The sequence below is a fragment of the Brassica napus genome, chromosome C8, assembly GCF_020379485.1.
Source record: "Brassica napus cultivar Da-Ae chromosome C8, Da-Ae, whole genome shotgun sequence".
NCBI lineage: Eukaryota > Viridiplantae > Streptophyta > Magnoliopsida > Brassicales > Brassicaceae > Brassica > Brassica napus.
Window position 1 is genome coordinate 9,368,519 of NC_063451.1, and position 26,395 is coordinate 9,394,913.

The 26,395-nt window shown below is 41.0% G+C and overlaps 3 protein-coding genes across 4 annotated transcripts; all 3 read left to right on the plus strand.

Annotated features, from left to right (window-relative positions):
- Positions 1-4,697: 4,697 nt before the first annotated feature.
- LOC106381416 (3-isopropylmalate dehydratase large subunit, chloroplastic) lies at positions 4,698-8,619 on the plus strand. Of its 2 annotated transcripts, none has more exons than XM_013821313.3 (15): positions 4,698-4,953; positions 5,030-5,149; positions 5,218-5,388; positions 5,486-5,638; positions 5,875-5,943; positions 6,025-6,141; positions 6,239-6,313; positions 6,574-6,651; positions 6,783-6,878; positions 6,950-6,999; positions 7,238-7,292; positions 7,388-7,519; positions 7,755-7,802; positions 7,894-8,052; positions 8,291-8,619. In XM_013821313.3, exons 1-15 carry the CDS (start codon positions 4,903-4,905, stop codon positions 8,429-8,431), a joined length of 1,515 nt encoding a protein of 504 aa, XP_013676767.1. In that variant the 5' UTR covers positions 4,698-4,902; the 3' UTR covers positions 8,432-8,619. The 2 variants fall into 2 exon arrangements, with proteins under 2 accessions (XP_013676767.1, XP_013676766.1); XM_013821312.3 differs by having other exon boundaries at positions 4,724-4,953; positions 5,027-5,149.
- Positions 8,620-11,871: 3,252 nt separating this feature from the next.
- Positions 11,872-13,870, plus strand: LOC106378185. Its single transcript, XM_048766715.1, has 2 exons — positions 11,872-12,009; positions 13,432-13,870. The coding sequence occupies exons 1-2, from the start codon at positions 11,872-11,874 to the stop codon at positions 13,687-13,689; spliced, it is 396 nt and encodes a 131-aa protein (XP_048622672.1). The 3' UTR covers positions 13,690-13,870.
- Positions 13,871-17,821: 3,951 nt separating this feature from the next.
- LOC111206079 (uncharacterized protein Mb2253c-like) lies at positions 17,822-18,433 on the plus strand. Its single transcript, XM_022702401.1, has one exon. It carries the CDS (start codon positions 17,822-17,824, stop codon positions 18,431-18,433), a length of 612 nt encoding a protein of 203 aa, XP_022558122.1.
- The last annotated feature ends 7,962 nt before the right edge of the window (positions 18,434-26,395 follow it).

Sequence of the window (26,395 nt, forward strand, 5' to 3'; positions counted from 1 at the left end):
GCCACCGACGAAATACGGGTTGGAGCCATACACATATGAGAGACCGCTGAAAGGTGTACCCACGGCCAACAATGGTGATTGTGGCGTGTACACTGTAAAGTACATTGAATGTCATGCTCTCGGTGTCTCCTTTGACCCTAAAGACTTTGCTAGGTGCAACGCAAAGAAAATGAGGGATAATATGGCGGTGGATATATGGAAGGAGCTTGTTGATCAGCATCTAAAAGAAAATGTGGATGGTGATAAGTTCGTGGGCTTGTATGATTAGATTAGTGTTTGTATTTGAACTTGTCTTTGTATTTGAATATATAAGTTGAACTTGTAAATATATAAGTTGTAAATATATAAGTTGTCTGGAAGATTAGTGTTTGTATTTGAACTTGTAAATATATAAGTTGTCTGGAAGAAATAAGTCGTCTGGAAGGTTTTCCAACTGGACGACTTACAAATAAGTCGTCTAGAAGGCTTGGACGACTTATTATAAGTCGTCTGGAAGGTTTTCCAACTGGACGACTTACAAATAAGTCGTCTAGAAGGCTTGGACGACTTATTATAAGTCGTCTGGAAGGTTTTCCAACTGGACGACTTGAAGGGATAGTAGAAGGTAGTCTAAAAATAAAATACACTTGAAGGGATAGTAGAAGGTCGTCTAAAAATAAAATACACTGGACGACTTAGTAGAAGGTCGTCTAAAAATAAAATACACTGGACGACTTAGTAGAAGGTCGTCTAAAAATAAAATACACTGGACGACTAAAAATTTAGTCGTCTGGACGGGTAATCAAGACTGGACGACTTAAATTTAGGTCGTCTGGACAACTAGTCAACTGGTTGTGTACATTGTGGTTTCGTATGGCCAGTTTCCTTGCAGTTTGAGCATCTCCGTGCCCTGTGTTTCTTCCTGGGTTTGTGTCCTCTCATCCTAGATAGCTCCAACCAAGATTGCCATCTTGATTTCTTCGGTCTCCCCCGACCACGCTTTAGTTCTGGAGGAAAGCATTCTCGTTCCTCAATATGTTGTGACACGATAGGATATATATTCTCTGAGTATCCTGCATACAGATAATTCTTTGAGTACAGTGGACATACAAGTGTGGAGATATGCAAACCAGCATGTATTCCAGCAGCTATAGCATGAGAGCAAGGTATTTTCTCCACTCCATAGACACCACAATCACACTTTGCATGTTCCAAATCAACCACACAGTCCATTTTGCCACCTTTGACAAAGAAATGCCATCCATCAATTGGTTCGACCGTCATCGTACCCGCTATCTCTTCTCGAACAGCAAGCAAGTATTCAACACCCCCGCTATGTTCAGTTGTGAGACTCAAAGCATCTTGTCTCCTTTTCCAATACCATTTTCCTAACTTCTGCCTTATGAACTCCAGCAGGAACGTAATCGGAAATCCTCTTGCTCGCTTCAGTGCGGAATTAATAGATTCAGCAATGTTGCTTGTTTTTATGTTGAACCTGTTCCCCTTACAATAAACCCTTGACCATAGCCTGACGTCGGCTTTCTCCAAATACGTTGCAAGTTCCGGGTTTGCACTCCGTATCTCAGCCATGTACCGGTCAAAATCGTAAACCGTGTGAGCATAAGCAGCCCCTTTCACCAAGTACATGAGATGTTTCCCTTTAAACTTTTTGACAATGTTATCTTGAAGGTGATAATAACATATTCCTCGGGTTGCCCAAGGAAACACCTTATCACACGCACTTTTAATGGCCTTGTGCCGGTCGGAGACTATCACCAGAGGCTTGTCATGAGATATACAACTAGCCAATTTTGTGAAAAACCATTCCCAAGAAGGTATATCTTCCTCATCCACGATCCCAAAAGCCAATGGGAATATCTGAAAATTGCCATCTTGTGCGGCTGCAACTAACATAGTTCCTCCATACTTTCCACTTAGGTGAGTTCCATCCACCACAATGACCCTTCTCTGATACTTAAAACCTTTGATAGAAGCTCCAAAAGAGAGAAATAGATACTTAAATCTTTTCATAGAATCAAGTTCTATCGCCGTGATAGAATCAGGATTTGCAATGGAGATTTGCTCGAGATATGATGCCAGACGCGAATACCCTTCTTCTGCTGATCCTCTCACCAATCTTTGTGCATATAACAGTGCTCTGTATGAAGTGGTGTAATCAAGCGCCATGCCAAACATGTTCCTCATTGCATCAGTGATATGCTGCGGAGTTATCCCATCAATGATTCCAACACGATCAATGAAAAGACTACCTACATACTTCGGAGTACAGTGTCTCCGCTGAGCGATTCGGTCTCCCGCTGAGCATAAATGTTTTTCCACATACTTTGTTACCCAAAACGTGTTTGTCCCATGTTTGACACTCGCTCTGACCTTCCATCCACAATAGCTAACCGGACATGTTGCCACAACGAGAGTTTTCGTTGATTTGTATAATTTGAAAGAAAACTTACCCCTCACTGCTGCCAACCGCAGCTCTGAAAGCAGAGCACCCTTGCTAACAAAACTCTGGTTGACATAGATACTGGTACCATTCGATTTTCCTCCTTCAATAGCATTTGTCTTAGCATATGTCTTTTGGATTTCTTCAAAACAAATATTATCATCATCTTCCTCGTCCTCATCTGGAACCTTTCCATAAAGACTGTAATCCCCACCATTCTGATCCGTTTCACCAACAATAGAATTATCAGCATCCTCCTCCCCATTTTCCTCCTCCCCATCTTCTTCCCATTCACCAGCTTCATCATTATCACCAACATCTTCTTCCCATTCACCAGCTTCATCATTATCACCAACATCTTTTTCCCATTCACCAGCTTCATCAATATCCCTTTTCTCTGAAACCGTTTCGACCTTGCTGCGGCTTGATACACAAAGACATACTCTATGGGTTTTGAGTATCTCCAGCAAGTTTCGAACTTGTCTATCACTTGTAACATGAATGGGAAGACTGCCTGGAGCCATCATCATTTCTGCTGGTAATGAGTAGCTAATCTCCACACTCACTGTTCTCATGTCCAGGTTATAATCTTCTTGAGCCATTGCAACAAGTTCAGCATGTGTTGAATCTTCATTCAATAAAAACAATCTTCCTCCTTTGAGATCATCAACCACAAAATCCCAACGGAAATCTCTCAACAACCATTCTCCATACACTGCATGTAACTGAAAAATCATCTGCAAATATTCAAAATAAAACACATTAGTAAACATAGAGAAAAGGGAAATGAAGAAGTTCAATAAACATTGCCGCAGACGACTTAGCATTAAGTCGTCCAGAAGACTTAAAGGTAAGTCGTCTAAAGAGGTCACTTTTGCAATTGAAAATTAAAAGGGACGACTTAATTCTAAGTCGTCCGGCTTTGTTTGTTAAAAAAAAAACTTCAGACGACTTATATATAAGTCGTCTACGAGAAACGGGCTAGTTTTGCATTTGACCGAATCGTGTCAGATCTTTGACTATTTCTGGACGACTTATAATTCAGTCGTCTCTGGGAAAGTTAAAATTTCAATATTTTATGAAAACTTGACGACTTACGTGTAAGTCGTCCTAGGTTAGTTTTGTAATTGAAAAATAAAACTTGAAATTTAACTTTCTCCAGACGACTTAGATGAAAGTCGTCCAGCTAAACGACTTAATTTAAGGTCGTCCGGGATAAGCAAGGTTTGACCAGAAAATTGGGAAAAATTCTGGACGACTTTGCTTTCCCCGGACGACTTTAAATTAAGTCTTCTGGAGGGACGACTTTATATTAAGTCGTCTGGTTAAAGTTAAATTATGAAGTTTTATTTTTCAATTACAAAACTAACCTAGGACGACTTACACGTAAGTCGTCAAGTTTTCATAAAATATTGAAATTTTAACTTTCCCAGAGACGACTGAATTATAAGTCGTCCAGAAATAGTCAAAGATCTGACACGATTCGGTCAAATGCAAAACTAGCCCGTTTCTCGTAGACGACGTATATATAAGTCGTCTGAAGTGTTTTTTTTAACAAACAAAGCTGGACGACTTAATTTAAGTCGTCCGTTTGACCAGAAGACTCATCAGTAAGTCTTCTACATACAGATGACTTACTAGTAAGTCTTCTACGCGAACAGATCTTGAAAAAAAATTCAAATTCGTACCTTAAACTAGGTGAGATGACTTCGTTTGCACACATGGTCTTCTCCAACCACCCAGAACCTCAAACGAAAGCAACCGTAAGTCAAAACGAAAGAAATATGGCTCTGCAACCATAGCCCATATTTTGAATCAAAAGCTTGAGTTTTTTGGATGAATATAGAGAGAAAGTGAAAGAAATGTTGTTTTTAGTTCATAACAATTGAAACAGAGAGAGTGTAAAGAGATTTACGTGCATTAAAGGGCATTAAAAGCTCCAAACAGTTCGTACAAGGTTGTTGCCACTATTCATTGCAGTGGCAGTATTGTAAATACTTGAAGAAGATGAGGTTGAGACAGTAAAGAAGCCATTTTCGAAAAAAAAAAAAAATGTTAATGGCATTTTCGTAGATTAAGTGCAGGTGTGGGGTTAAAATCTCAAAAAAAAAAAAGAGTCAAAAGAAAATGTTAGTTTTCTGTTTGACTCCAAGTTTTGAGTCACTTTTGCAAAAAGCCCTTTATTAAATTTTAACTTTACGAGAAGAGAGAGGAGAAAAAGTTGTGTTTCAAAAAGTGTTTTAAAAAAAAAAAAAGAGAAGAGGAAGGAGTATCACGTGGGTAAAGTTTGTATGGCATTATTACCAACCTACGGACTCAAGTGAACGCAGCGTTTGAGTTGATATAATATACACTTGTAAGAATAGAGGGATCTCTTATAACCTTAGGTTTGAGTTACACACACGCCCCCAACTTTTCTACAACATAACGCAGCGCACACACCCACAAGGAGGAAGGGAACAATGGCTTCCTCTGTAATCTCTTCATCTCCTTTCCTCTGCAAATCCGCCCAGGTTATCATTTCTCATCTTCTCCGGTTTATTGATTTTTCTCTAATTCCTTAGGGCTTCTTTTCGAATTTTCCAGCAGAAGGATTTGGGGTTCCCTAAATCGTCGCAGATTTCGGTTCACAGATGTCAGAAGAGAGCGATTTCTCGGAAGATCGTCTCCGTCATGGCGCCGCAGCGATCATCCAGCGCCACTGGATCGGTCTGGCTCTCTTTCGTTTCGATTTGCTCTTCCCTCTGTTTTCTCACGTGATTTCGTGTGTCTTGCAGGTGAAAACTGGGATGACGATGACGGAGAAGATTCTTGCCAAGGCAGCAGAGAAATCACAAGTGGTGCCTGGTGATAACATCTGGGTTAACGTTGACGTTCTCATGACTCATGATGTCTGTGGCCCTGGTGCTTTTGGTATCTTCAAGAGAGAGTTCGGTGAAAAAGCTAAGGTCTTGATTTTTTTGAATATTGCTATGGTTAGTTATACTGTGTTCTCTAGTTACGTTTGATCACTTAAATGTGATTGTTACTTGCTTGTTCTCAAAGGTTTGGGACCCAGAGAAGATTGTTGTTATTCCAGACCATTACATCTTCACTACTGATAAGCGTGCCAACCGCAATGTCGACATTATGAGGGAACATTGCAGGGAACAGAACATCAAGTATTTCTATGATATCACCGACCTTGGAGATTTTCGGGTATCACAAGTTTCCATCTTTCTTGCACTGTAGGTCTCCAATATTGGTTTGGGACTAGAGTATAAAATTTTTTTCCATGTTAGGAGTTTGTGGTTTCTTAAGTAAAGGTTGAGAAGTTGTAGTTTCATTTGAAAATGTCTACACTTTCATGTAAAAAGGCTTTTTTGGTGAATAAAATTTAACATTCAAAAAAAAAAAAAAAATGCCTTTCTTTCTTATTTCTCCGTTATATGTAGGCTAATCCTGACTACAAAGGTGTTTGCCATGTGGCGCTTGCACAAGAAGGTCATTGCAGGCCAGGAGAGGTGAGATGAGTGAGAATGAGATACTCTCCTCTTTCGCTGGATATTATTGCTTTGTTTGTTTTATTTTTGTTTTTATTATAGGTTTTGTTAGGAACAGACTCGCACACATGTACTGCTGGAGCGTTTGGTCAGTTTGCTACAGGGATTGGAAACACCGATGCTGGATTTGTGTTAGGCACTGGCAAAATCCTCCTTAAGGTTTGTATAATATAGTGTTGTTTATTGTGTTAGATGGAATTCAGTGATGCCTGTTTCAACTTGAAAAAGGTTGTTAAAACATATCTTGACTTCACAGGTTCCACCAACAATGAGGTTTATCTTGGATGGTGAAATGCCCAGTTATCTGCAAGCAAAGGATCTGATTTTACAAGTGAGCGTGTTATCTCTCTTGCAACATTTATCTCCTTTTACAGCTTCTGAACTGTTGACAGGTCCTTTTGGACATATGTCTGAGGTCATGAGCGACTTTTGATGTGCTCTAGTCATTTATTGACGACATTGCATATTACTGTGAAGTCATTTTTTCCATTGTATCTGATAGTTCAAAGTGTTTTTTTTTTAATGTTTACTCTTTTGGGATTCTATCTGGCGTCTTTCATCTGATTCTTGAATTCGCTTCCAACTTTGTAGATCATTGGAGAAATATCTGTTGCTGGTGCAACTTACAAGACGATGGAGTTCAGTGGAACAACTATTGAAAGTCTGACTGTAAGATATAATTTTATTTTTCTTCATGGTTCCCTCTCCGATGAGACTACATACAATAAATTATGGGGTATGGTGTCTTCAGACTCTTCACTGACATATTAGTCCTTGCTTCAATATGTTTTGGCTGCTAGATGGAAGAAAGAATGACATTGTGCAACATGGTTGTGGAAGCTGGGGGAAAGAATGGTGTCATCCCTCCTGATGCGACGACATTTAATTACGTTGAGGTCTGTTGCTGTCTTATTTTCTTGTAAATCATTGTCAATGAAAATTATGCTGAAGTATGTTACCTTTACAGAACAGGACATCTGTACCCTTTGAGCCCGTATATAGTGATGGAAATGCAAGGTATGATCGTATCCTAAATATCTATATATTGAACTATTTAGCGGCATTGGGATAACATCAGTATACTGGATATGTAGCACAACATGTTTCGAATCTACTGTTCATATGAGTAATGCAACTTGTTAGAATCTCTTCAAATATTGATTTCATTTGTGTTTTGGTTAGGGATTGCATTCTAGTGTCATCTCTCTTAACCTTTCTTTTTCTAACCATATTCTTTCGTTGTTTTGTTCTATAGCTTTATTGCAGATTATCGATTTGACGTGTCAAAGCTGGAGCCTGTGGTGGCTAAGGTGGGGTTTTTATCATGGTGACCAGTTTATACGTCGAGTTGTTTTTGCCACTTCATGTAGGTATAACTTATTTGCTATTTTCGATGTTCTTTCAGCCTCATTCTCCTGACAACCGGGCTCTAGCAAGAGAATGCAAAGATGTCAAAATTGACAGAGTATACATTGGTTCTTGTACTGGTGGGAAGACTGAGGATTTTATGGCTGCAGCTAAACTTTTCCATGCAGCAGTAAGTTATACTTGTTTTTCTGTGACATGCGTACAAAACAACCTGTTATCCTGGGTTCTTAATCTAAGGCAAAGCCTTCAACAAATTGATTATTTAACACAGGACAAATAGTTTTCTTAATTCTATAGCAAGCAATGTTCCGGATGAGACAATGTTGCTGTTGATTTTTTGTCTAGGGTTCTCTTCTTACTGGTTGCCGTTTTAGCCTCATGGAAAATCTGTTTGTTTGTTACAGGGAAAGCAAGTCAAAGTCCCAACTTTCCTTGTCCCCGCTACTCAGAAGGTTAGCACTACATTTCAACATTGTTACTATCTCAACTGGTTTTGCGCAGAAAGGAAATATTAAATGAATTATGTCTGGTCATGTCTGCCAGGTGTGGATGGATGTGTATGCCCTCCCTGTGCCTGGAGCAGGTGGAAAGACGTGTGCGCAGATATTCGAAGAAGCTGGCTGCGACACACCAACCAGTCCTAGTTGTGGTGCCTGCCTTGGTGGCCCAGCTGACACCTATGCTCGCTTGAATGAACCTCAAGTACGCAATCGTTTCTTACCCTACTTATCCGGGTTTTTTTTCTTCTTGATCGGCTTGAAAACATGCTTATATTGTCACTATTTCTCTCATTCAATAGAAGAAGACAAAATTAATTTCTTTTGCGATTAAAGTGTGTTAAAATTAAGTAGTTTCTCAGTAACTGGTTCGAGTTGCCACGGAGATTCACAAGACAATATTCCATGCGGTAGTTCTAACAAAGACTTAAAAACGTGTTCAGGTGTGTGTCTCGACAACGAACAGAAACTTTCCTGGTCGGATGGGACACAAAGAAGGGCAGATTTACTTGGTTTCTCCTTACACCGCTGCAGCCTCGGCTCTGACCGGCCATGTCACCGACCCAAGAGAGTTCTTGCAGTAGGATAGCTTTGTCCGAAAAGAAATCTAAATGCTGAATCATGAGAGAAGACCGTTAAAATGATGAGCATTGTGAACTATATGTATGTATTTTCCTTATTGTACTGTTGAACTTCGTAGTTTCTTTCAAACACTGTTAAACTTTTGATGTTTTGAGTTTGAAATAATAAAGAGATGAGAGAGACTTAGATACGTCTACACTCATAATAATTTGATTGCAATGGTTTATATAGTCTAAAATGCGATTTTTATTTTGTGCAAATTCCAGACATCTGTCAAAAGTAAATACTATGCAGCAATTGTTAAATTTACTTTCGACAGATGTCCGGAATTTGCAAACCCCAAACAGGATAAAAACTGCACGATTTTATTTTAAAGTATAACCATTCTAAACCCGATTCCTCCTTTCTTATATGGATCTTCTTTTGGATAGGATCCTTGTGATCTTTCTTTGTTCATCCTTATTTATCAACGGTAAGGTATTGTTGGCTTGGAAAAGTTGCATGATATTTTATGTCGACGAGTAGTGTTCGAAGTAGGTTTTCCTTGCTCAACCTTGTCGCTGCGTCCAACTTGGAGTTGGAAGAGTTGGATTTGGACCGGTTCTACCTCCATCAGCAAGAGTGATCTATCCCGTGTCTATCCATTCCCATTTGGTGGCTGGTTACTTGCTCTCCAGTTCCTCTATCTTCTTCAGGATGTGATTTCGAATTGTCTCCGGCTAATTTCAATCAAGTTTGCCTAGGCTAGATATCTTGCATTCTCATTATAAAATCTGGTCGAGATGCAACAGTATGGTGAAATCCTGGATTCTTAACTTTGTTACAAAACCGATCTTTGGGAGTATTCTGAGATTCAATGATGCTTCCGAGATTTGGAAAGATCTTTTGGCTCGTTATCACCTGACGAATTTACCTAGATCTTATCAGCTAACGCAGCAAATCTGGTCTCTCCAGCAAGGATCATCTGATCTATCAACATACTACACGAAACTAAAGACTCCCTGGGATGATCTTGATGGAGCATATTGCGTTACTACTTGTCAGTTTTGTGTATGTTGCAAAGCTACAGCTACGAAGATTGAGCATACTAAAGTGATCAAATTCTTAGCTGGCCTTAATGATTCATACTCTAACGCTAGGAGCCAGATCATAATGAAGAAACATGTTCCGGATCTCTCTGGTGTTTACAATCTTCTGGATCAGGATTTCAATCAACGCAGCATCACTCCTGTTCAAAATGCTAGTGCTTTTAAATTGACAAGCGGTGAAAGCTACACCCATTCTGTCAATGCAGCATATACTAAACCATCAAGACCTGTGTGTTCTCACTGTGGCTACAATGGTCATACCATTGATAAATGCTACAAAATTCATGGGTATCCTCCTTGTTTTAAACACAAGAAGAATCCATCTGACAAGCCAGCTCCTGCAAGTAATGACAAGCATCTCAACACTGTGAAACCAGTTGTGGCTCAATTGGCTATCAATGATTCAACGAGCACTAATGATAACTCCACTGCGATGAGTTTTGGTGTCCATGAGGTGCAATGGTTGGTCAATATGTTGCGGGAATTTGATGCACCACAACATGGTCCAGCTGCTTTCTTTTGTGACTCCACAGTTGCTATTCACATTGCTAATAATGTTGTTTTTCATGAGAGAACTAAACATTTGGAGGATGATTGTCATAAAATGCGTGACATGGTTGAGATTGGATTGATTAAGACGTTACATGTTACTACAAGCAACCAACTTGCAGACATTTTCACTAAACCGCTACAGCCGGGTTCATTCCATTCTCTTATGGGCAAGATGAGACTTCTTTCCATTACGTCGCCATCTTGAGAGGGGCTATTAAAGTACCGGTTTAGATTGGTTCAATGTATTCTATTTTGGCTAGCTTATTCCGGTTAACTAACGGCTATATAAGCTGACACATTGTAACATAACGTCTTATCGAGAATAACAAACTTCTTTTGATCATGATTACATTTGATCTTCTCGCTACAAAAAAAGTTCACATTGATAGCACATTATTATAATACGTTTTACTGAACTGCTGTCGTAGGTGCGTTTGAAATTTCCGTACTATATAATAGCATTCGATAAATGCTATGATAGAGCGAAACCTAAAATAATACTTAAATTAATTCTATTTTCAAGATTAAGTGAGCGGGAATATAAATCACTCATTCCGCCAATACTTAGCGAAAAATTATACTTAAGCGCCAAAAAATTATCTAAGCGGATTCCATAATACTTTCAAAGACATATAATAACATTTTTCTAACGCTAAGAAAAGCTATTTTCTAACATTATATTTCAAACAATATAACTCTAAACTTAAACTACGTACCAAATCATAAGCTCTTTTTGATATTTAAACACAATTTGTAATTTCCAAAATTCTTTAATTTTATAACTAAATCTTAACATTTATATTTAATGATTCATTTTAACATTTATAACACCTAAATTAAAAATTTAAATTCCAAACCCTATATCTAAACTCCAAACCTATTCCACAAACCCCAAATATACTTTAAACCCTATGTACTGTACCAAAAATTGAAATATACACAGTAAAACTAATATTTTTCAACTTAAACACCAAATCCTAACATATAAATTACAAACACTACAAACACCTAAACATGTTTTTAAAAAAGTTCTAAAATCCAGTCATAAACTTTAAATTTCTAATCTTTTATACTATAACCTCAAATCTTAAAATTAAAATTTCATCTTTTAAATCTTATTCTATAACTTTCAAAACACAAACCTTAAATCTTCATTCTATAATTCATCTTCATTCTATAATTAAACCCTATTTTGAAACATAAACCATACTTCTCAAACATTGTCTTGATCATATACCATACATAAAATAAACTGACCGTACCTTCTATATACTATTAAAGCTTAAATAAACTAAACATAATAAATAATACACTCTTGTCGAAGACATAAAAGAAAAAAAATACTCCTAATTTTCTATTGGTTAAGATAGTGATGTAAGGATCACCATTTTTGACCATTGATTAATTATAATCAATGGTTCAAATTCAATTTTTGTGTGTATCTTTCTCTCTCTCCAAGATTTCATCTCTCAACTCATTTTTCTTCTTTTCTTCCAATCTTCTTCTCTCCAGAACTTCTCTTCGACAATCAATTTTTCATGTCTCAATCTTTAACAATCTCTCACATCCTTCTTCCCCATTGTTTCTCTCTCAATCATTTCTCAACAACGACGACGCCAATGAGGAGCTCTGGTGTGACCAGCCCCGGTGTGACCAGCCCCTGAGTCATTCACAAGCAGAGGAAGAAAAGCTCTGGTGTGAAAAGATTTACGGGTTGAGCTTGACGGCGGAGGAGGTAGAGACGGACATGGATTCTCCACCTCTACAAAGGAGGGAAGGGAAGAAGACGCGATGCCGGCGAGATGGCAAAAGAAGATGGAGGAGAGGAAGATCTGGTGGAGACGACAACAGCGAGCATGTCCGAGCTCTGGTGTGGAGAGGACGGTGACGACGGCGAGCAGGTCCAAGCCGAGGAAGAAGACGCGGCGGCATGTGGAGGTGTAAGAAGAAGAAGCAGCGGTTTAATTAGGGTTAATTTTCTTAGGTTTTGTTTTAATACGGTTTAGATTTGGTTTAGTGTAGAGTTAGGGAAATTGTAGTGGTTTAACTTTATTTTTTAATATCTTGTTTAGTTTAGTAAACCAGAATTTATTTGTAAACCAATTTAAATTTATAAATAAAATTTATTTTATTATTAATTATAAAGTAATTTTCAGTTTAATTTTTAATTATTTATTTTTAATTATAATTATTTGTGGTTTATTGTACAAAAGATCTATTATAGTACAAATATATGAATCACAATCAATTTGTAACAAAAAAAAATAGTGCTATAATTAAAGTTAATAACAACATTCAAGTATTACTATCATATCTGCATATTTCGCAGCATTTTAAAAATACTATCGTAGAAAGGTATCTATTATGGCTGCCATTGACATTGCATATGAGAAAACGCTATGAAAGGACTGCTATAGTGTTTTTCGTGAGTTAAGAATGTATATATTTCTTCTAGTGTGTTCTCAGTTGATAGTAAGTTTCAGTCAAATGCTTATATGGTTGTAAACTTCTTGAAATTTTTGTGTTATTATAAGTTTAATTCAGTGAAAGAAAGTAGGGAAATAACGTCATGAGCTCTGAATCAATTAAAACACGCGGATAATAAAGAAGATTCGAGGAAAGAGGAGACAGAATCTTGAAAACAAAAGCGTGGGTAGGACCCACGTAGCAGACGCGTTCGACTTCACACACTTTTGTACTATTCTTACATCGTGATTCTCAAAAAAATCGTTAAGTATTACGATTAGATTTTACTCAAAAAAATCGTTAATCCATGATACAAGTTCTCTATTTTCTTCATATTTTTATTGAAAAAAATATTAAAAGATATATGAAGATTAAATTTTATAAATGAATCATTTAGTATAAAAAAAAATATATCCTGCGGTTTTGGAAATCAAAGTCTAGATGATGAAAAAAAAATTGACTTCTTACTTAGAATATAAAACATATTTTAATAATCTAATTAAAACATCTAAGGAAAATAATAATTACGAGTTAATTACCGGGTCAAGCAATGGTTGATTAGGTAGTCAGATTCCAGATTTTAACGATTTTTACAAGTTTTATCAGGTTTTTATATAATAGTTTTTTTAAAATCCAAATAGGATTACATATAGGTCACCAGATTTACCAGTTCTACCTCGAATCCTGGTCGGATTTCAAAACACATTACAATAACTATGTAACACAAGTATAACATTTAGTATAACTTGCCAAAAAAAAACATTTAGTATAACTAAAATTTAAATTGAAAATAAATATCCACGCTGTTGCGCAGATCAGAGTCTAGTTTATACATTATACTCGCCCATTTCCATTTTCATTGGCAATCCCAATTCTTGCTTTTTCACATCAACTAAAACAAAATTTATAGATTTTGCTCCCTTGAAACTTGTCTGTATATGTCAGATACTTCTTCGAGTAAACCGAACCGGAAAACCAGCTTCCGAGACCGGTGCCTGTTGATGGCTAAGCAACAACGAACTCGCCTCTACATCCTCCAACGCTGTGTTTCCATGCTCCTTTGCTGGCATGACCACTCTATTTCCGACCAGCTGGTTCTATGGTTTTCTGACTCAATCAAAGTCGTAATAATCAACCAGCCAACCCAGAATTAGAAAATCTAATTTTAGAGGAAGCAAGTAGAATGTGATGTGATTTTAGGACTTTAGTTTAATGTTTTACAGTTTTACTTTTGGATTTGTAGAGTGCTTGTCTTTTCCGAGAATCTTTGTAACATGAAAAAAGATTCCATGTATTGGTATTTGGGCTTCTATACATACTGTGAATAACATGTGAGCTTTTTTTGTAACATCCTTTTAACAAGCCCAATATGATATGTTTGCATGCTAGTGCTGATAAACCAAGTACAATTCCCTGATATTTTTAGGGAAATTTGCCGAATAGCGCAAAATAAAATTATAATTCACTGACGAATTGAGCTGACTGTACAACAGAAGAGGCGGTTATTTACGGGCTTTGATACAACTTATAATATGTAATAATGTGAGTACTTGGTAGTAATCCACCCCTTGCGCGAAATTAGATGATTAATTTCGTTATTTTTCAGAGAAGAAGACATTAGGTATGTTCAATTTGGATATCGGTTCGGTTTTGGATTAGTTTTTTTTTGGGTTTTAATCTCCTAAAATATAACTACCTCTTTTAATCTATATTTATTTTGGTTGTTCTGTTAAAACTCTTTATGTTTTTGTTTTTCGGTTATAAACCAAAAACTATTATTATTTGTTTGGTTTCATGTTATATGAATTTAGACAATCCTAATGTCGAACCAATCGCTTTATATTATAATTTTTAAACGCATGAAAAATCAAATCAAATCTAGATAATAGTCGAACAAAAAGAAAATTAAATTATTAAGGCAAACTACTTCATTACATCTTGGACATGTTGAAAGGAAAGAATATTCCAACTTTCAAAAGAATTAGAATCTTCATATGTGGTGAATATTTAGTTATAGATGCTCACATAAATCTCTAACCCTTCAGCCGTAATATCAATTTGCGGTGCTTGGAATGCTGTTACAAAATTTATTTAAGACAATACAATTTAACCTATATGTTATACAAAATACTCCAGCTAATTTAAAATAAATAAATGAATACAGTTAAGCTTACATTGATTTGAAGTAATGTACTTTAGAAATTTCAGGATCAAATAAAATTATGGAACAGCCATTTAGTCTGTTTAGGCTAGTTCTTCTTTCTAAGATCATATTTGGAACCGTGAAGCCATATAGGAACCCAGAGGTTCTTCCTCAGATCCTGAGATCTTTGCTTGGAACCCGGAGTCTATCTGGTAACCCTGAGGTTCTTCTTTAGATTTTATTCATAGAACCCGAGATCGTATGGGGAACCGTGGGTTTCCTCTTTAGATTGTGGGCTTGTATATGGGCCCGGAGTTCCCTTGAGAACCCGGAATATTTGTTTTCGTAGGGACCGTACTCCGCCTTCCTAGGCAAGACTACTACCGGTACCTGTTCGGATTTCGCATCCTGCCGCTCGGAAGCTTGCCACTATCAAGTTCCTATGTTGTATTCTACTTCTGCAGGAAGTCACTGACATGCTTAAAGGGTGCTGGTGTGTGTATTATGACCCAAGTGTCAGGCTTTGTTGCTTTCCACGTCTGGATAAGTAGAGATTATGAGGTGCTCCCGGACTTCTGCACTTTTGCTCCCTGTATTTCACAGTACTTTTGCAAGTATACCCAGTGTTCCCTGTATTGTATAGTACATAGCGTTTTAACACATGTACTTTCTGTTGTAGCCCTGAAATCCGTGGTTCAACCAGATTCTCACCAAACCTCCCAAACCGGCCACTTAGGAGACACCAGCGACAGACGTTCAGTCCAAGGAGCCTATCTCGACAACCAGAAGGAGTTTGTCTATGAAACAAATTGTCAAAGAAGGATAACTCATCAAGGAGTCATTTAGGCTTGGAATTTCAAGAGAAACTTCACGGACCAAAGAGTTATGAATTTTACAATTGAGCAGTTTCTCATCCCGTCCATCTGTGAGTACCCAAATTTAGAAGGAGATTCAAGCCCAAGGAAGGAGTGGCCTGAACCAAAGACCAGCATATGATTCAAGAGGGATCTCTCATCTTTCCAGAAAGCCCAATATCAGGAGAAATGGCCACATAATTATGAAGTTATGATCCAATCTCCAAAACCGGCCAAACCAGTTCTACACTTGCCTCAATTAGAAGCTAGCCGGTTCAATCAGCTTCAAACCAGAAATTGGCGACCAGGAGATCAATATATACATTCAGGAAGTCTATCCATAGATCCATAAGAGTTCTACAAGTTCATACCATGCACCAGCCAACATAGGATAAGGAGGATCCCCATTAACACCAACTTGCCTTATTTGGAGATTCTTGCCATCCAGCTCCAACAGCTTTTTTTCTTTCAGATAAGGCACGACCTCAGCACATTACAAGCAGTCAAGAAGGTTCCCAGGAAGCTTAGTTATCCCCTAAAACCGTCCAGGTTCAAGAAAGATCAGATTCTTTACTTGGAGCCAAAATTCCACAAAAGGCTCCAAGGGCTAGTTTTCGATTTCTTTCTTAGTTTTGTTTTGTTTCCTTTTCTATTTGTTTTAGAACGTTAGGACCTTTGTAGACGGTACTATAGGTACCCCGATGCGCCTTAGGCTGCACAGGGGTTTTAGGTAGTTTTGACAGCATACTCAGGTTGCGCATACCCATTCCTGCTTTATGTCTCATACCCATTTTGATTTTCCGTGGACGTGCCACTTTTTGATAAGGGTTGGTCAGGTTTGGAGGTCTCTGGAGACCTGATCCAGCTTTTTTGCCCCTTTAAGTATAATGATTTTCCTACTGCCCTTATAGTCGGAACTATTTTTATTATAAGCTTTGTCCGGAGACGTTTAGCGTACATAGGAGTAGTAAATCATAATGCTTAAATAGTATAGTAAGATAGTAGAAATCATGGTCCGGAGACCATATTAAAAATGATAGGCTTTGAGGTGCAGGGCGTTCCAGCAGCTGAGTTGTATTTTACCTTTGCTATCTTGTAGCCTGTAGGCTCCTGCTCTCCGCACCTCGATTACCTTATAGGGTCCTTGATGCGGCCATCAGATCAGCAACTGAACCAGAGGTCAACCCAAAGCCCTACTCAACCAGCCAAGGCGCCAACCAGGATATACGTGCACTAAAAATACCATATCTTACAAACCAGGAAGTTTTAAATGACGAGGCTAATTATGATAGATTCTACACTCAAGAAGGAGTCCATGAAAATTTGAATCGGGCCAAAATATTGACGGACCAAGAAGTTATGAAATTTACAAGACAGAGGTATCTCAGTCCGTCCATCTGCGAGTACCCGACTTTAGAAGGAGATTCAAGTTCAAGTAAGGAGCGGACTATGGAAAATCCCAGCATAGAATTCAAGAGGGATCTCTCATCTTTCCAGAAAGCCCAAGATCAGGAGAAATGTCCATGGAAATTAGGAGTTATGATCAGTATCCCTGAACCGGCCAAACCAAAGTCATCTATGGAAAGTCTTCAACCAATTCAGCTTGGTTCGACCCCGAGCTATTTATGGGAACCAGGAGTTCATCTTAACCAATCAGGAGAATTTATCGGTTACCTAGTCACGTGTCGTGGGATCGAAGCCAATCCTAAGCAGATAAACGCGTTAATAGAGATGGTCTCGCCAAGGACGAAACAGGAAGTCTAAAGGCTAACCGGAAGAGTCGCGGCCTTGAACCGTTTCATCTCGCGCTCGACGGATAAGTGTCTTCCTTTCAACGATACGCTGAAAGGGAATAAGAAGTTCGAATGGTCGGAGGAATGTGAGAAAGCTTTCCAACAGCTAAAACGTTACCCAGCCACTCCTCCCGTCCTCGCAAAACCAGTGGAGGGAGAACCCGTGTTCCTGTACATCGCAGTCTCCACAACAGCGGTAAGCGGCGTTTTGATTAGAGAGGAACGCGGTGAGAGGAACGCGGTGAGCAAAAACCAATCTTCTACATAAGCAAAACGTTACTGGACGCTGAGACCCGGTATCCCCTGATGGAGAAACTAGCATTCACAGTCGTGACATCGGCAAGGAAACTCCGGCCATACTTTCAGTCGCATACCATAATAATCCTCACCACCTTCTCCCTGCGAACGATCTTCCACAGTCCGAGTCAGTCAAGACGACTCGCAAAATGGGCAATCGAACTAAGCGGACTTCTTGGTAGAATTGCCCACGGGAGATATGACAAACACGGAACCGGACTCAACCTGGATCCTTCACGTCAACGGATCATCGTCCAAACAAGGATCCGGGATCGGAATCCGGCTCACGTCTCCGACCGGCGAAGTCTTGGAACAGTCGTTCCGATTGGAATTCCATGCGTCGAACAACGAGGCCGAATATGAAGCACTCGTCGCAGGATTACGATTAGCCCATGGGCTTAAGATCCGCAACATTCACGCTTACTGTGACTCTCAGTTAGTCGCAAATCAGTACAGCGGAGAATACGAAGCGAGGGACGACAGAATGGATGCATATCTAAAACTCATCCAAGACCTCTCCCGAGACTGCAACCACTCCGCCCTCACTAGGATTCCTCGCTCGGAAAACACTCAGGCGGATGCCTTGGCCGCACTCGCATCAAGTTCGGATTCTGGACTAAGACGAGTAATCCCCGTCGAGTTCATCGAACAGCCAAACATCGGACCACCAGTGGTCGCCAATCTGATTCGAGCACAAATCGAAAATGCGGAGGAAGTCGAAGACCCACCAGAAGAAAACGTGGATCAGTCAGAATACGGCTGCGACAGCCTATGGCTAGAGCCAATCCGAGCATACATAATCAACAGATAGCTTCCCACTGAGAAATGGGCGGCCCGCAAAATCAAGACCCAAGCCGCGCGATATGTAACAGTAGAAGGAGAAATCTACAAATGGAGATTCTCCGGCCCACTCATGACCTGCACCGAAGGCAAAAAAGCAAGAAGAGTAATGGAGGAGGTTCATTCCGGATCATGTGGGAACCACTCCGGCGGAAGATCTCTCGCCGTAAAAATAAAACGCCATGGTTATTACTGGCCAACTATGATCAAAGACTGGGAGAAGTTCGCACGGAAGTGCGAAAAATGCCAAAGGCACGCGCCGACAATCCATCAACCCGCGGAAGTCCTCTCTTCCATCTCGTCTCTGTATCCCTTCATGCGATGGTCCATGGATATCGTCGGGACATTACACAACTCGAAGCAGAAACGCTTCCTCCTGGTCCTCACGGATTTCTTCTCAAAGTGGGTAGAGGCAGATTCCTACGCAAGTATCAAAGACGTACAAGTCGAGAACTTCGTATGGAAGAACATCATCACCAGACACGGGGTCCCTTACGAAATCGTGACAGACAACGGATCTCAGTTCATCTCTCCCCGATTCGAAGCATTCTGCAAGAAGTGGAAGATACGACTGACCAAGTCGACTCCTAGATATCCGCAGTGCAATGGACAGGTAGAGACCATCAACAAAACCGTCCTCGACGGGTTAAAAAAGGGATTAGAAGCCAAAAAGGGGCGATGGGCAGAAGAGCTCGAAGGAGTTATTTGGTCGCATCGTACGACCCCCAGAAAGGCTACGGGTGAAACCCCATTCGCCCTCGTTTACGGAACGGAATGTATGATCCCTGCGGAAGTAGAATATCCCGGAGTACGAAGAAGATTCCTCCCCAAACGCGAAGATCTTAACAGCGCAATGCTGCTGGACTAACTCGATCTTATTAACGAGCAGCGAGATCAAGCTCTCATACGAATCCAAAATTACCAGCACGCCGCCGCAAAGTACTACAACTCAAACGTTCGCCATCGCAGGTTCAAAGAAGGCGACCTGGTCCTTCGCAAAGTCTTCCAAAACACTGCCGAACCTAACGCAGGAAAACTGGGAGCAAACTGGGAAGGTCCATACAAAGTCATAAAGGTAGTCCGACCAGGATCATACCAAATCGCAAACATGCAGGACGTCAAGATCCAAAGAACCTGGAAGACGATGCATCTTAAGAAATACTACCACTAAAGTGGATCCAAAGAACTACGAGATGGCTTGATCCCCGAAAAAAGGGTACGTAGGCAGCCCGCCCAACGAGTTCAGCTATCCCCCCATCTTAAAGTCCCATAACTTTCAAAAAGTCAATCTTTTCGAAACTTTTTACAAAAAAAAAAAAACGCGACGCTACAATCGGTAAGCCCACTATCCGACAAACGGTCAGAACAGCGGTCCAGAACTCGCCCAGAACGCCTAAATTAGCTATCACGCTAAAACCAACAAACCCACGAATGCTCATAAAAAAAAAAAGAGCATCCTTGGTAAAAAGCCCGCAAGAAAAACGCGGTTCAAAACAAAAAAGATTAACTTCTGGCACTGCGAGACGTCGCAACACGCTTGAAGTTACGGTCTTTCCAACACTTATGGAAACAACACTCTTGTTTCCAAAATAACCATACTTCTAACGGTGAAATGCCTTTAAAATGGCATCGCTTCTTTGTTGCTGATGACAACAAACGAACCCTAACGTCCTAAACAGACACTAGCCGCCCTCGAAAGGATATGCTCTCTTACATCCAACAAGGATACCATAGCGCGCTATACAAGAAAATCCAAAATTTTGGCCAGCACCTCCAAACGGCCTTTGCAAGTAGCTCGATTCATGCCAAGACAAGTCATATAAGCCGATAACACTTCGCGGACTTTATATCGGTATGAATCAGGTAGAAATCGCAAACAGGCAAAACGGAAGCCGACTTGTCATCGCATAGCCTTAGTTCGAAAGTAAACCTAGGTCTTGCCCTAAACCCAGTCTTGCTGGATCCTGACATCTCAAAGGCATAATATCGACATCCCGATATGAGATCCCAAAACTTGTCTCTTCACTTAAGTCTATACATTTTCACGAGTCCTCGCACAAAGCAAAAGCTGCGGGCTCAACAGACTATGGATACGGTGATCGTCCGGGGGCAAGGAACGAGACGACAACTCACTCCTTTGCCCTCGAACTTAGAAAAAACCGGAGTTCTCTCGATTTATAATAAGCCGAAAAGGTTTTATAGATTGAGCCAAGCATTATACAAAAAGCCCTAACAAGGGCAGGGATTCAAAGCCACCAACAGCCAGTCCCGAAACATACAAACTATACATAAAATAAGGGTCAGGATAATCGTAGAACAAGGTGGCTTATGCTGAAAATAGTCAAAACAAACCTTGGCACGATGTTGCGACAAAGGTCCCGAGGGCTCCCCTTCCACGCCAGCGGTACATCTCCTCTTCTTGACGGTCTCGGTCGCAGCGCCAGTCCTCTTGCGACTTTTGGTCAAAGGAGCAGCACTGGATGCACGAAGCCCTTGAACGATCTCCTTCCTATCCAAAGGTGGAGACATCAACTCCGTCGCCTTCTCCTCCTTAGGAGCTGGGACTGGTGTGGTCGAAGAGCCCGAGGGTTGAGCCGAGACCTCCGGAACTTGAACAGGAACCATGGCCGATTCTGCGAGGGGAGTGGCATCACCGGGGGACTTGTTTCCTCCAGCCGAGGTCGACATCGCAGGCGAAGAAAGGATAGCTGGCACCTCAGGCTGAATCCGACCCCCTTCCTTCTCGGCACTGCGTTTGGACAGTCTCTCTTTGAAAGAAAGAAACCCGGCGATGAAGGTTGGAGTAGCTTCAGGCATGGCCAGAGTCGGAAGTGCCGAGTTGGCCTCACCCATCTCGACGTCGGAGCTTTTCTTTTCACTTTGGGAGGAAGACATTCTTGATAGGTAGTTTGAAGAAAAGAGAATGTGAGAGAAAGAGATGTGTGAAGAATGAGGAGTGGTGAGTTACTACTTATAAGGATATGAGGGTGACGTGGATTTTCGCAATAAATATTCTTAGCCAAAGATTTCGATTTCAAATTCACATCATTCGCCCGGAAAATCGTCTCCGAGTCTTACGGGCTGGGGGGCTAACTGTTGGGGTCAAAAACGGTTATTTCGAAATCAACGGCTATGATTATTTCTTATTCACGGATTTCTCGCAAAACATTCACTGAAAGAAAGATCGGAAGTGAACGAACGAGTGAATCCCGCACAAAAGCCACTCGCTGTTGGGGTCGAAAACGGTTGCGACGAAGTTAACGTCCAAATCCCCGAAGAAGAAAACGAAAAACCTTCTTCGAAAAATACTTTTTCGAAATAGATTCTTCCTTACGAAAAGCTTTGCGGAGGAAACACGAGTCATCGGACAAGAGCTCGAAAAGGGTCGCTACGCAGCGACCGAACGCGTGTTCTGCTCGGTCGCTACGTAGCGACCGAACGTTTGTCCGCTCGGTCGCTACATAGCGACCTAGCTCGATCCGAAGTTCGGTCGCTACGTAGCGACCAAGCTCGAGCCAAAGCTCGGTCGCTACGTAGCGACCGAGCTCGAGCCGAAGCTCGGTTGCTACGTAGCGACTGAGCTCGAGCCAAAGTTTGGTCGCTACGTAGCGACCGAGCTCTTCCGAAACGTCGATTCGACATTAGTCCATGCATTCTCGTCTACCCTTCGATGCTATCTCCCGAAGACCGTGGCGAACCCATTTCATGTTCCCCGCCATTCTTAGTAAGCATTCATTCAACCTGCACATAAAGCTTGACTAGAGCGCGTCGATCGATATCACACTTGAATAATCGATCGACGGTGCAAAAGGTGCATCGATCGATACGCCCATTGGAATATTGATCGACACTTTCTATAGATCAATATAACGAGAGTTGAGATCATAGATCTAGTTAATAGACAACAAGTTAATGCCCGCAAGAGCCGAAAGACTTGTTGATCAAATAGTTGAGCTTTACATTATCATGCATGCAACTCATTAGGCATCTATAGGATTATAATTCCAACTTTCCTGAATAAAAACCCTAAGTCTAGCTATTTTCTTTTTAAGCATCAAAACCCCAAAAATCTGCTATTGAACAAACACTTGTTCAATATAAAACTGCAATTTACTTTTAAAACTCTTAAAGCATCTTTGCTTAACAAATCGTATTAGAATCCTTAGGTTCCCTAGCTCCCTGTAAATTCGATCCCTAAGTACTACAACTCGACCTCTTATTTGAGAGAGTATAAATCACTCCTTAGGGTAATTTGATTGGTATCATTATTCCTGGATCAAAAATTTCTAGCAAAGACAAGTGCATTATTCAAGAATTTGGAACCTAATCAGATTGAATAAAACTATCACTTTTTATAGAAAAATCTGTTTTCTTCTCTAGTGATGTTTCTATAAATGCTTGTTTAGTTGGACAAACTACAGCAAAGTGTCCTCTTTTATGACATCTATAACATGTCTGATCTTTTAAATCCTTAGAGTTAGAAGACTTACATTGGCTTATTGCCTCTTTTTCCTTTTGGTTTGGAATCTCTTTATTCCTTGGACATAAATCATGGGCAACTTTTGATTCCAATAAGGAGGTTGAGATCGTGTCTTTCTGGACCTTAGGGCCTGTCCTATCTACCCTTGACAAAGACAAGTGGCTCATACCAGTGGGAGATGATTTCTTGTATTTCCATTTATCTCTCTTGTAACCCTTATATAAAGAGAACACTTATTCATTAATAATAGACATAAACTTACGGTTCTAAATCCTAAGTTTCACAACAAAAAATGTATTAATAATAGATCTAGAAAATAAATCGGATCTGGATCAGAAAATTAAAGACAATGTATTTGGATCTCAGATCTGATCAAGGAGACTCTTCGGCTAACGTCCAGGTTTGTCCGAACCAAGTGGTTCCTTCGCGGTAAGGAGCAGGACGGTTTTGGCGCGACCCGGACAGTCCGTTGGGTAAGGCTCATGCGCCAACTTGGTTCCAGCACGACCCAAGTCTTTGGACAGTTGAAGAATCCGTGCCTTAGAGAAATTTTGATCACTAAAATTCAAGAACTGATCATACTGGCCGGCTGATCCATCAGTACGTTCGTCGAGACACTTGGCTCGGATCAGACGGACCAAAAGAGAAATACTATGGTCTGTCTCGGTTTCCACTCGATCAAAGTGAAATCTGGCTTGACTATCAGTCTTGGCTTGGCGAGTTGGTCGGGGAAGACGAGCTCCGGTACGGTTGGTTCGGTCATCAAGACATGGTTCCAGCCTTAGCTCCTTTCCTGCTGCTCGCGGGTCGATCTGGTACACGGCTCGGTCTGTCTGTCTGGAACGATCGGCTTCTTGAACTTCGGTTGGAATGATCTGAACGTCCTGATCTCCATCCTGGCCTGGTTCCATGTTCTGATCCATGTACTGAGGCGCATCATGGGGGACAGACTGGAACGGCTCTTTCGGGAGCTTTCCCCGGGCGTCGAACAGCTAATTCAGAACTGGTACGGACAAGGGGAATCCGACTGTTTAATTAAAACAAAGCATTGCGATTGTCCCTGCGCGGATGCTAACGTAATGTGATTTCTGCCCAGTGCTCTGAATGTCAAAGGTAAGAAATTCAACAAAGCGCGGGTAGATGGCGGGAGTAACTATGACTCTCTTAAGGTAGCCAAATGCCTCGTCATCTAATTAGTGACGCGCATGAATGGATTAACGAGATTCCCACTGTCCCTGTCTACTATTCAGCGAAACCACAGCCAAGGGAACAGGCTTGGCAGAATCAGCGGGGAGAGAAGACCATGTTGAGCTTGACTCTAGTCCCACTTTGTGAAATGACTTGAGAGGTGTAGAATAAGTGGGAGCTCCGGGGTAACAACCCCTTCTTTTAGACCCAAGACATGCTTCGGCTTGTCGATCCGGGCAGAGGACATTGTCAGGTGGGGAGTTTGGCTGGGGCGGAACATTTGTTAAAAGATAACGCAGGTGTCCTAAGACGAGCTCAACGAAACCAAAAATCTCTTGTGGAACAAAAGGGTAAAAGCCCGTTTGATTCTAATTATCAGTACGAATACGAACAGTGAAAGCGTGGCCTATCGATCCTTTAGACCTTCGGAATTTGAAGCTAGAGGTGTCAGAAAAGTTACCACAGGGATAACTGGCTTGTGGCAGCCAAGCGTTCATAGCGACGTTGCTTTTTGATCCTTCGATGTCGGCTCTTCCTATCATTGTGAAGCAGAATTCACCAAGTGTTGGATTGTTCACCCACCAATAGGGAACGTGAGCTGGGTTTAGACCATCGTGAGACAGGTTAGTTTTACCCTACTGATGCCCGCATCGCAATAGTAATTCAATATAGTACGAGAGAAACCGTTGATTCGCACAATTGGTCACCGCGCTTGGTTGAAAAGCCAGTGACGCGAAGCTTCCGTTCGCTAGATTATGACTGAACGCCTCTAAGTCAGAATCCGGGCTAGAAGAGACGCATGCACCCGCCACCTGATTGCCGACCCTCAGTAAGAGCTTCGGCTCCCAAAGGCACGTGTCGTTGGCTAAGTTCGTTCAGCGGAATCAATGTCTAAAAGTCCGTGTTGAGGTCGAAATGGGTTTCAACGAAGTTAACGTCAAAATCCCCGAAGAAGAAAACGTAGAAACCTTCTTCGACAAATACTTTTTTGAAATAGATTCTTCTTTACGAAAAGCTTTGCAGAAGAAACGCGAGTCATCGGACAAGAGCTCGAAGAGGGTCGCTACGCAGCAACCAAACGCATGTTCCGCTCGGTCGCTACGTAGCGACCGAGCTCGAGCCAAAGCTCGGTCGCTACGTAGTGACCGAGCGTTTGCTCAGTCGCTACGTAGCGACTGAGCTCGAGCCAAAGCTGGGTCACTACGTAGCGACCGAGCTCGAGCCAAAGCTCGATCGCTACGTAGCGACCGAGCTCTTCCGAAACGTCGATACGACATTAGTCCATGCGTTCTCGTCTACCCTTCGATGCTATCTCCCGAAGACCGTAGTGAACCCATTTCACGATTCCCCGCCATTCTAAGTTATCGATCAAACTTTACCGTAAAAACCGCGGAAAGTTTGTTCTTTATCGAAAGAAGCCGTAATAAACGCTTCGAGTCGGAAGACGGCCCAAAGGGACCTAAGACATGACTCGAGGGCCAACTTACGATTTCTTAACCAACAGCCCGTAAGCCGCATGACGGTTTACGCTTGGTTCGCAAGGAATGATAAATGTCATGTTTCCGCGGATAAATACGAAATTTTGAAGATAATTACGAATATCGGAAAAAATAGAATAACTCCATTTTTATGCAATGGCGACTTAAGGGCAGAAGGAGAAAAGCGTAAACCGACCTTGGAGCCAGTATATAAGGAGTCCTAGGCGAGAGGCATGGAGGAGGACTTTTCTCAGAGCAAACTTAGCACTTAGAGCAATTAGGCAACTTTCCGTTTTTGTTATTTCGAGCTGCGACTCAACTAGGTTTTGCAGTCTTAGGTTGTTTGAACTAGGTATCTCGCCGACAGCTCTCATAGCCGAGGCTTCTACCTTGTTGTAACGGTCATACACGAATTCGGAATAAAACTCCTTTTGCTTTCTTTTACGATTTCTTATTTCTTTTGGTCTTTAATCGCGTGTTCTGATTGCTTGGCGTGTGGTTTAACAGATATCCGGGACCTCTGGGAAATTAGGGTTTTCCAAACTTTCCTAATTTAAACGAAAATTGACAGTGCGAATTTCGGTTCCCACAGGGTTTAGACCGTCGTGAGACAGGTTAGTTTTACCCTACCGATGCCCGCATCGCAATAGTAATTCAACCTAGTACGAGAGGAACCGTTGATTCGCACAATTGGTCACCGCGCTTGGTTGAAAAGCCAGTGACGCGAATCTTCCGTGCGCTGGATTATGACTGAATGCCTCTAAGTCAGAATTCGGGCTAGAAGCGA